The sequence below is a fragment of the Periplaneta americana genome, chromosome 16 (assembly GCF_040183065.1).
Source record: "Periplaneta americana isolate PAMFEO1 chromosome 16, P.americana_PAMFEO1_priV1, whole genome shotgun sequence".
Taxonomy (NCBI): Eukaryota; Metazoa; Arthropoda; class Insecta; order Blattodea; family Blattidae; genus Periplaneta; species Periplaneta americana.
In genome coordinates this window covers 54,727,264-54,739,322 of record NC_091132.1, presented here as the reverse complement: position 1 = coordinate 54,739,322, position 12,059 = coordinate 54,727,264, and the positions used below count along the sequence as shown (strand labels likewise).

Below are 12,059 nucleotides of genomic sequence, written 5' to 3'. Positions count from 1 at the left end.
GATCACAGCCAGATCAAAAGCATTGCCTTTACATTTTAATATATAAGGTACTGGATTCCCCACTCTGGCTTTAATGCTAATATCATTCACACGTTATTTTATGATGCAAGCATGTATCAATGAATTGTGATGAGAAACTGTTCATTCCATAAGCTTGTAGATTTATCAAGATTTGGTATAACTTGGCAAATAACAACAAAAATCCTATTTTCTGCTCTCTTTCTCAATTTCTTAACATTCATTTTGTGTACCTTATGTAAGGAATATTTTAAATATAAGTCTCACTTATACATCGTTGTATGAAACGTTATCATTTAAACTTAATTTAATGTTTTAATTCTTATCATTGAAAATGCATTAGTTGCAAAAATAGAACAATTTAAATATAAATATTGTAACTGAATATAATTTTGAGGCTCTAGTATCAGTCTTGATTTATTAATATTTTACTACATCTCTTAACAAAAATCTTTGCAAATATTTACATACAAGCTAGTACATGAAACATTACCATAAAACTGAGGTGTGATTAAGACCCGTAAAAATACAAACTTTTCTTCTTCATGCAATAAAGAGTAGGAATCTGTCACTATAGTGCCAAGAAATAACAATTCCTTTAAATCTTGTGTAATACTCTTAAATTTCGTATTCATAAAACTAGTAGATGCTTTATGACACTTTTCATAGGGAATATGGAAGTGGGAATATGTTGTTGTCATTCAATACCATGTGCAAAAATCATGACGAGTCCAGGCTCAACCATCATGTCGTCGCTCATGTGGCTGTTGTCGCAATGAAGCACCACAACTGCTTGTTTACCAGGAACTCGTTTACACACATAATTTTCGTACTGGCGCCTGTTATTTTGCCGCGTTTCCAGAGAACAAAGACCTGGCGGCCAGCGTCGTTCATGTGCATTCTCCATCAGATCATCCACAATGTGTGGTGGACAACCAGATTCTGACAAGGTACGCTTGATCATGGCCTGAATGTAAAACATAACAATTCACAACATTTTTGCAATTAATATTTCAATTATCAATTAGCTTTCCACATTAACTTAAATGGTGCATGTACCTGCCTTGTAATAGGTCTCATTAGAATTTTATGCATCTTTCTGGAACAAGTTTGTCTCCTTGTATTTTGCTTCAACACTCTAATTTAGTTTATAATTCTGTTATTAACATAGTTCCAGAATGGTTTTCACTGCTTAGCAGACATATACAGATTGGAAATGAAATAGTCCTGCATATTTAAAGAGACGATTGGGTACACTTAAATGAATAGAAAATCTATATTAGATTTTGTGATTAACTGCACAGTTAATTAGAAAATTAAGTTGGAAGTTCCAGCAATCTGGCAACCTCACCGCTAACAGTCTTCTTTCATACTGTAATACAGATTTAAGAGGCCAACAAACTAAGCATACGTGAACTGCCTCGTGCCTTCTTCTCTAGCCACAATGTTGTGATGTGGCTGCATCGTTCAGTGGCTTGAAATTAAATTTACACGAAAACCGTCCATGTTATTGAAATACAACAGAGAAATAAATTATTCTTTATTAGATATTTTATCGATATGGACAAAAATCACGATCCAACTCGCAACAGTTCCTGAATAAGAGGGTGTTAAACATTTGGAAAAAAAACTTTTTTTCTGAGAAAACTATGAACTTTCCACTAATATGGTATTATAGTTTTTTGTTACATACAACATGAGCTATTTGCTCTAAAAATCTGCAGGGTTATTTCACTTCCACACTGTATATATAAGAGTGTATGTATTACTTAGGCTTTACTACAGAGTTCTCATGACTGCTGACAACAGATTAGCTTGTAACAAATAATTTTGATAAGTACAATGCATTTTGTTTTATAGTTCCTGTATTCTTCCACAGCTTTGTCCAACTGATAACACTCAACACTTTTTACAGTTTGTGCTAATTAATTTTATTAAACAACTTAATCTGATAATTAAGAATGAGAATAAAATAATAAAAAATTTGTCTGTCTTTTGCCAATCATAAAATAAATATATCACTCTTTTTTACTGTCTGCAACATATTGCATATTTAATATATATTATGATACAAAAATAACCTCATTTTCTATGCAGAGATAGTGAATACTGACACATTTTATATTAAAAAATATATATTTTTTTTTATTAGAAATCTTCTTTTGAGATAGTTACTCACTCCAGTCCATCTCTCTGCCAACATGCATGATATAATTTCATTTACCAAAAGCTGTCCCTTTTTCTACAGTCACATACAGTTTGCAACTTAGGTCAGTTTTGTGCTTTTAATACAACAAATCTTCATATTAAATTATTACATATTTCGTGTGTGAGATGTAAGGGGCAGTGACGCATCATTTATAGCCTCTCCTGTCCAACAGTCTCGCCTACTTGTGGTGCATCCTGTTACAACAAAAGAGACTCTGACAACCTTGTATTGTGCAATGTTATCACATAATTATAAGAGGCAAAAGAAAATGTCTTTTCTGCCACAAGAAAACATGGCAGATGAGAAGTTAATGCCTTAATTTGGATATAGCAGATATAACATAGCATTTGAAATCTGTGAGATAATCATAAAGGACTTTTAAAATGTCACTATTAAAGCAACTTTAAACAGAAACTATATTGATATTTGGTATGAAAACCCTTACGAAAATTGGAATGTAAAATGTAGGCACCATCTGTAAGCAACTGGAAACAAAGGCACAAAATACAATTGACATTGATATTTTAGGAATTCATGAGGTAAGATAGTATGTGTTTGATTAAATTAGGACAAACACGAGAAATTTCCCTATTCAAGAAAAACTGGGAGGACACCCAATCTTACATTTAAAAGTATGTAGGCCTAGAATAGTAACAAAGTAAACTTGAAAAACGAGCTGGATATTCTAAAGACTTTGTTACTGTTATTTTTTATATTTTTACCAGTTCCATTCTATTAGCAATTCAACATGATACGCTTATTTGTATCTTCTGATACAACAATGGCATTTGAAACCCAATTTATGCGACAATTAAATTCTAATTTCAGATAACATTTCTTCGTTTTAGTGCCTTGGTGGGGGTGCGTTTATAATTGGTAGTGTTATGTCAAATAGGGTGTGGTTTCTGAAATTTACTTATCTGTAGAGGATGTGTTGTGCAAGTGTTTTTGTACGTCTGTATGTTATGTCAAATAGGGTGTGGTTTCTGATGTTTACTTATCTGTAGAAGATGTGTTGTGCAAGTGTTTTTGTACGTCTGTATGTTATGTCAAATAGGATGTGGTTTCTGAAATTTACTTATCTGTAGAGGATGTGTTGTGCAAGTGTTTTTGTACGTCTGTATGTTATGTCAAATAGGGTATGGTTTCTGAAATTTACTTATCTGTAGAGGATGTGTTGTGCAAGTGTTTTTGTACGTCTGTATGTTATGTCAAATAGGGTGTGGTTTCTGAAATTTACTTATCTGTAGAGGATGGGTTGTGCAAGTGTTTTTGTACGTCTGTATGTTATGTCAACTAGGGTGTGGTTTCTGAAATTTACTTATCTGTAGAGGATGTGTTGTGCAAGTGTTTTTGTACGTCTGTATGTTTCATACTGTTCTAGTGTGTTCAGTTTCTGGCTTTTGAGCTAAATATGTAGGGTTTCCATGCACATTTCTATGTTGCTGTAGTGTGGGTGGTGTTGGTGATGTGTTATGCATAGATGGAAGTATTGTGTGATTTGGTTACGGTTGTGATGTGTTGCTTGTATCGTGTTTGAAATGATATCCCAATCTCTCTGATGTTGAATTCGTCACAACAATTGTATATTAGTTTATAAACTCCTGTTAGATTGTATTTTTTTGTTGTGTTGTCTGTGTGTTGAGATGTTTTTGTAGTGTGTTTTGTGTTCTGTATGCAGTGTTGTATTTTAATTTCCTGAATTAAGATGTGATTTAGTGTATTTTTGTTTTCAAAAGTTAGTGTGATGTATTTTTTGTGTTCTTGTATTGTGTTTCTTTGTGTCTTGTGATTATGTTTTGTCTTTTTATCATGTCTATTATATTGAAGAAGAAAAAGCCGGAAACAAATACAAGACCTCACTATAGATCTTAAGATGGCAGATATCAAGCTGAAACTAGTCCTTAACTATGTAAAATACCATAATAGTTTCAATTAACACAGAAAAGTAGTTTATATAACAAATTCACTACATTAATTTATTTTTGGTCACGGTAAATGGATTCATATCAGCTCAATTCACAATTTTTGCGTGTTTATTACGTAACTTTATTACCTACTAACCTATAATAATAATAGTATTTTATTCAACAACACTTTCAACTGCCTTGAGCTGAGGAGGCAATCTACAGTATGTTAAAAGACCTTGGAGGATGGAGGGAGAGATTACCTACATCTCGAAAGAATTGGAATGCTACTAAGCGAAAGAACAAAGGTAGCCTGATAGATAGGAAGTAGACATCAGAAAGAATTATATACTTGAGTTTTGAAGTCAGAGTTAGAGATGCAGCAATAATTCAGAGCCAATACGACAGCTGCAGACACCAAGGAACAACTGCATGCAGAATTATTAAATGTCCTAGTGAGTGTATGAAAGATGTCTGTAATAGGAGATTACCAGATTGCTATCCACTTTTTACTGCATGTGTAAAGATAAGATTGTGCAATTATAAGCAATGATCATCTTATGAATGCAAAATTATAAATTAAAATAGCTACCATACCAACTTGAATCTAATACAACACTAAGTTCAGATGTTCTATATAGAAAAACTGAAAGCCTTCACAACTGATTCACTGCTAATCCTATTCCATGTTGTTAATTATCCACTGGGCCAAGCACAAATTTCCCTGACGTCGACGACAATCTACAAAATTATACTTTTAATGGAGGTACATACCGGAAAATATCTGGGTATAAGCAGACTTACGACAAAATATCATTATCGTGATTATTAATTAAAATTATGAGAAAATAACATATCTGACAATATTGCGGCCATGGTTGTTTTTATGCAAAAATACTGTACTAAATTCGGATCAATACAGTACCTATATAACAAAAAGGGAGTATGAGAGACAAGAGAATATATTCATGTATAAAAATAGAAGGGAAAGAGAAAATTAAATATAAACAATTTCAGTTACAACTTCGGAATAAAATGAAACAAACTTTCTCGAAAATGAGATTATAGGACATCACTGATTGAAATCTAAAGCTATGGTATCTTTCAAGAGACACAAGGAAAAATAACTGGTCTGAAGACTAAAGAAGAAAAGAATGAACACTAGAAAATATATAGGCAGTAGTTAAGTTCAAGAGAAATGTAAAAGATTACATATATACGCGTCTGATTATTATTATTAACTGATATGAATAAGTAAGAATAAACAATAGAGAAGGGAAGGGAAGGCTTAACCTGGTGGAGGTTAGGAATATGGAAATTGAGAAACAGGAGGGATATCATAGCATAGGATATCTGACCCTTTGTAGCATGGAAGAAGACACGTTTCATATACAGTAGCGTGCAAATTAATCCAAACAACGTAATTACTTATGCAAAAACACTCAAACGGGATAAAAAAAGGATCTAAGACATACCTCAGTAATCTATGTGGCCTCCCTTGTTCCTAATAACAGCTCTGAGACGATTTGGTATGGATTCCACTAATTTCCCACAAATATTCATTTCTTCATCGTGAAACCATACACCAATGAGGGCAGAAATCATCTTCTCCTTTGTAGAACAATCCATTTTTTGCATTCTTCTTTTGCAAATTGACCACAAGTTCTCAATGGGGTTGATGTCGGGTGAGTTGCCTGGCCAGGGGAGTACCTGAATATTCTTCTTGTTGAAGAATTCTGTAGTTTTTCGAGACGTATGGCATGGTGCCAGGTCTTGTTGGAACACACCTCTGCCATCCGGAAATGATTTTTGCAGCTGGGGTACGATTCTGGTTTCCAATAAGTGAATATATTTGTCAGAATTCATCATTCCCTTGATAGGTATTAATGCTCCAGGCCCTTCATGTGTAAAACAACCCCAAAACATTACTTTAGGGGAGTATTTGGGTGCTTGTTGGAGATGAGCTGCTGTTACTTTTTCGGATCCTTTCCGTACATAAGAAACACGGTGGACGTGGACCTCGAAATGAGACTCATCGGAAAAAAGTACATTCTTCCAGTCATTCACTGTCCAGTGTTGATGTAATTTTGCCCACATTAAGCGTTTTTTGCACATAACAGGGGTTAGCAGTTGCTTCTTAATAGGCTTACGAGCCCTTCGTCCAACTTCCAAAAGCCTACGCCGCACTGTTGTGACGTGAATATTCGCCCCAGTGGTAGCCATTAACTCGCGGGTTAAGTTGACAGCAGTTAGTCTAGGATTTAATTTACTTTTCTGACAATTAAACGATCATCTGCAGGTGAAGTCTACCTTTTCAGGCCACAGTTTCCTTTTTTCTGGGGTGTGATGGATCCACTCTCCCTGTATCGTTTTATGATCGAATTAACAGTAGCCAAACCGATGTGACATTCTGCAGCAATTTGCCTCTGTGTCATAGAAGAATGCTCTGCTAATGTTATAATTTTAGACCGTTTTTGTGAAGTTGTATCCATTTGTGAAGACGACAGAATGTACAAAGGATTGCAGTATTAAGTCTTCAACACAACTGAAATACTTATAAGTACAAAACGACAGGCAAAATGTCACATATTATAAAAAAAAAATAATGACAGACCTTCAACAATGGAATTACATGTACTACAGATGTCAATTAAAGCAGTATGAGCAGCTGTGAGGCCAACAATGACAGAAAATGTAAAAAATATGTCATGTTCGGATTAATTTGCACGCTACTGCATATTAGAATGTCAAGAAACACATAACATAAGAAAAAAGTGGTTAAACAAAAACTTGAGTATTAATAGATATCTAGCTTAAAAATATATGTAGTACAGTGCATATAAGCATGTTAAAAATTAGATATATTCTTACTGATAGCGGAGATGAAATGGGAAGAGAAGATTAAGACCAAATTATTTATTGATCTTGTTTTGTGTTTGTTCTTTTTTTCCCCTTGTTAGATAGTATTGTGTGGTGTATGAGTATTGAGGTAAAGGAGAGTGGTTAGGTTAGATATTTGAATGAATGTGTTATATTTGAAAAGTTTGCTTAGCAGATAGTTTTAGTGATATTACTAGAGTAAGTTTTCTATAGTAGTTGTGCAGGTGTACGTCACAGAATAGAGGAACAAATATTCAGGCCTGATCAGTCAGGCATGACGGGAATAACAGAGAGACGTACAACTTGGCACAGGAAGCTAAAATTGTAAAGTAAGACAGACCTGGGGTAATACTGTAACAGGTCTGTCTTACAGAAACAAAATGGATGAAATAAATATTCTATTCTAGTATTAACTGATATCAACAGAGAGATATGTGGGGCTATGAATTTCATGGAATTTGTGAAAAGAGTTTTAATAATGAAACAATGATACATCAACTGACTAAAAATGAAAAAGGAACTTTAGGTAACTAATCTCAACACCTGATATCTAATACTTAAAAGAAGAAACAATGTGCAAATTCTCTAGAGATTACATTCCAGCAAAATTATACATCAAATAGTTGAACTGTAAGCAGTGTATCTGGGAAAAAGGCGAAGAAGTATAACGAAAAGCAAAAATCGAAAGAGATGGTTAAGTAAGCTTACTGAAAAAGAAAAAAAAAATGACGTCAGTTCGTACATCCTCTTTTAAAATTATTTAATCGTAATGTTAAAGAAAAAGAAGGGACTACTTCTGAAAAATGGTCCAAAACAAATGATGGTACTAGTAGTGAAATGCTTTAAATTAAGTACTGTACAGAGAAAAACTGAGGTAGAAAATAAAAGAGTGACAAGGAAACCTTACAAAACTAATAAAATAAAAAATTAGGAAGCTAAAAGAAGGTTTTAAAATTACATCAGGATTATTGTCAGTATATCTTCATACCATCGTGAAAATAATGTATTCTTTATTTATAGCAATATGAGAAACTTAGCCATTTGATCGGAAGAAAGGTCCAATTAAATTTCCTTTACAAAAGGATAATTTACAATAACTGATGAGATATCACGTTCCACATCTTACATGGTACAATGGTGTACTACACACAATGAAGATTCGCATATTATGAAGTATTTATGATTCAAAAGTGTCCTGTTGAAAATTCTTATGTATCTGTACATTGCATTCTGTCTCCTGGATGTACATTGGTGCAAAGGAAGGGGAAGGAGAAGGTGCAGGATAGAGAGGACAAATGTGAAAACAAAAGCTATGAGGAAGTTTATAAATCAAATTCATAATTCATACTTTTTTTTTTTGGTATGACCCATACCGTAACATCCATATTCATAATAGAACTACATGCTCATTCAATTAGTTTCAACATAAATTTCCACCAAAGAGTCAATATAAGACTTTCCAGTCATAAGAAATTTGTCGACTACTTTGCTGTCAATTATAGTATTTTATCACCAACACTGATGACACAGAAGCCCAACATTCGAGTACTCCTGGTATATAAATGACAGCATGCAATCTCTTGAAACCAGAAATCCTCTATACTTATATTTTATTAGTTTTTGTACAATTTATAAAGAAGAATCTCTGAAATATTTTCACTCTACTTACTGTTGTGACTATTATATTTTGAAGTCTACTATACTACTATACATGCCATGGAAATAATGAGTATGAAAATTTGACTACCTCTGATTTTTTTAACGAATTCAGTACTCAAATTTTCTTGGCCTTCTGATTTGGTAATTTTTGCCCCAAATCTGCAAGAGTAAGGTTTTCATATAATTATTTTTTCTAATCTTAGGATGTAATTATTGTAAAGCCTTATTTTTGGGACTTTAAAAATATATAATGTTATATATAAAATGACTAATTAAAAAACACACGTCTACTAAATACTAATATAAAAAAATCAATTTGTCCAGTAATTAAAAGCTAATGTAAATGAAATATCAATCCTTACTACCCAATATATATCATATAGCAATATTTTCTTTTGGAGACACATATATTGAGATAAAACATAAATTTAATTTCCCATAGTTCAGACAATTATTAATATTAAAGTATTATGTATAAAAACAAATGAAGGTGACTGGATGTACGTAGAGGTTAAAAATTAGCAAGTATGAATTTGCATTTATTTGTATGACAACACATTAGCAGTCCAATATACACATACAAAAATATTTATAGTTTCAATAAAAGTATTAGTTCTTATGACACTATAAAATTCCAGTGCAAATTATTTTGTTGTAAAAAATTTTATCATAATCTCAGTTTGAAAATATGACAATATACCATTTAAAAAATTTCTGTGCATTTTCATTTCATGAAATTTCAGAATCACAAATTAAATGATAATTTTACTGATATAACTTCAATGCAGAACACTTTCATCATCATAATCATTTTTTAAATTTCAGTCTTATATTAAACTCCAACAGAAATTGCTCGCAACTATACAAAAGTTCCAGAATATTTAACTTTCCATTAAATTAATCTCACAACTTGGTAATTGCGTGCCTTTGGTTAGAAAACATAAAATCAATAGTTACATAACATATATGCAAAAGTAATTCCAGAAGGTGTAGCAACCGTTTTCTTTCTCCTAAAATGCAGCAACCCTGGACATTTATTAGGAGGAAAGAATACTGGGAGATGCCCATGAAAAACAAACAGAGGTGAAGCCAAGCCACGCACTGTGGCACATTGGTGTTTATAACTTTGTTACCAACGTTGCAACTTTATTTTAAAAGTATTCCATGTAAAAATGTCATGTTGTGCATTATGGATGGATAAATCTTCGAAATAAGATACCAGTAATAAATTTTCATAAGTAAGCGACAAACATTAAAAGAAGGTCTACTACCTATTCCTAGTTTTCAGTTTGCTATGGATTCTTATGGAAGTATGTCTCTCTCTGTCTAGCCTATATATCCTTTAATGAGGCTGTCCTGTCAGCCTTCTACTTCAGCCAGATTTAATTAACAGTGAGTAACTTACTTCACATATGTTGAAAGCATGTTGATGTTATTGTTCTTACCACTGCAGACCCAGATAATTTAAATTCTGGTAATCTGTAACATTGCTAATTTTTTCACTGTTGCAAGTGTAAAAATTTAAAATGAAATTCTTAATGGTAATAATAATAATTGATCTATTTAAATTATGAGAAATAAGGTGTGACCTTCTGTTCAATGAGACAGCATCTGGCACGTAACTTGTTAAAAATATCTTCATTTTCGCTTTGATCAAACTTGAAGTTATTAGGGTGTACTATCAGTTCTCCTGTTTTTTTTTGTCGAAAAAAAGTATGCAAGATAATCTATAATTCCGTATACATGCAATAATCCCGATATTGTATATACATATTATGCTTTTATTATTATTATATAAACAAAGAGAAAGTAACACTCAGTTATCTGCAGCCAGCAACACGTGATGTAGTGGAGTTGGCAACATTGACCACTATATAAACAATGGTGAATTGAAAATGTGGAATAAATAATACAGAGATCAGATGAGTTCTGGAGAGGATTGACGAGGTTTTCACTGTGTGTTGCTGACTCAAGCGCAGCAGGAAATTAACAGCGTTGAGTCACAGTGATACAATCATACAAGTTTCTGTAACTATTTTAAAAAGTGTCTTGCTTATCAACTTTATTAATGGAGGTGCTGAAACTGTCCACCTTCGTTGTCCACATATTTTTGGCACCTCTTTATGAAATGTCGTCTGACAAAAATATTAATGTGGGTCTGTTAGTCTGTTACGAATATTATTCAGCATCAACTCACTACGTACAGAATCATCTGAGTGAAGAACATGTATTCTAGTTATTTTATACGGCTGCAAACTTAATAATTTAGTACGTTTTTGCAGAGTCATAAGAAATTCGTACTTGTTGTGAAAGGCACCTAAGTGATTTTATAGGTGACTGTTCCAATCAATGCTCAATGTCATCTAACGCTTCTTCTGTGAGAACCTTATGCTGTTTTTGTTTTGTTTCTTAGGATGAACACTTCTTGTTGCCGAAATTTATTATAAAAATTGTGGATTGTTGTATGTGATGGAAGTTTTACACCTGGGAATTGTGTTTCAAACTGGCTTTGTACTTGGCTGGCAGACTGGCTCAACACATATGAATCATAAATATATACACGTTGTTCAATAGTAAACATTTGATTAGCCAATATACAGTTTACACTTATTCACACTTTTAATTTAAATGCACAAGAAAACATCGCATAATACAGCACAATATGTTCTGTGTCACTCGCCAGTCACTTGGAGACTGATTCACTAACCTTGACACGAGCCAGGATGAACACGTGCATGCTTGCATCATCATCTCTGCCAGCCCACCGTTCCTCGCCACAAGTGCGTCAGCAGCGCACAGTGAAAACCCCATCGCTCCTGTCAACACCTCATCTGATCACTCTGTAGTAATGTGTATGATAATAAAACATTTGAGGTTATACACATGTTTCATTGCAACAAAATATACTTACAGTATTTTTTACGTGTTATCTGTTTATTCTTTTTAGTTTTCCAGAAAATGAAAACAAAACAGTACAATGGATAAAAACAGTGAGGATGAAGAACTGGCTTTTACCTAAACATACTAGGATTTGTTCTGTACACTTTGAACCAGACATGTTTGTTTGGTCCAGGGGAAGAGCTGTTTTGAAAGACATTGCAGTTTGTACAAATTATTATGATATTCCTTCTTACCTGCAAAAAATGAGTTATGCCATGAAAGAGTTTATTATAATGATGTACTATATATACTACTGTAACATAAATTTTAATGGATCATGGCTCCCTTTGATGAAAATTTAATTTTGGTTTTTGAAACTGTATTGATGGATTAATATTGGTAACTTAAAATCCCCTTATGAGAGACAGTTAAATGTATTCTTTTATGTGTTATAGGAATTATTCAAAACGTGATACATATAACTATCGTGTTTTGTGTCTTTGCAG

General features: G+C 32.9%; 1 protein-coding gene across 1 annotated transcript in view; it reads right to left on the bottom strand.

Moving 5' to 3' along the window:
• The window catches only part of elgi (E3 ubiquitin-protein ligase NRDP1 elgi), a 43,400-nt gene that overhangs the window by 10,592 nt on the left and 20,749 nt on the right, over positions 1–12,059 (bottom strand). The window contains exon 6 of the mRNA XM_069849165.1: positions 727–985. Coding sequence (XP_069705266.1) covers positions 727–985 — 259 coding nt within the window. The remainder of the gene's footprint in view (positions 1–726; positions 986–12,059) is intronic.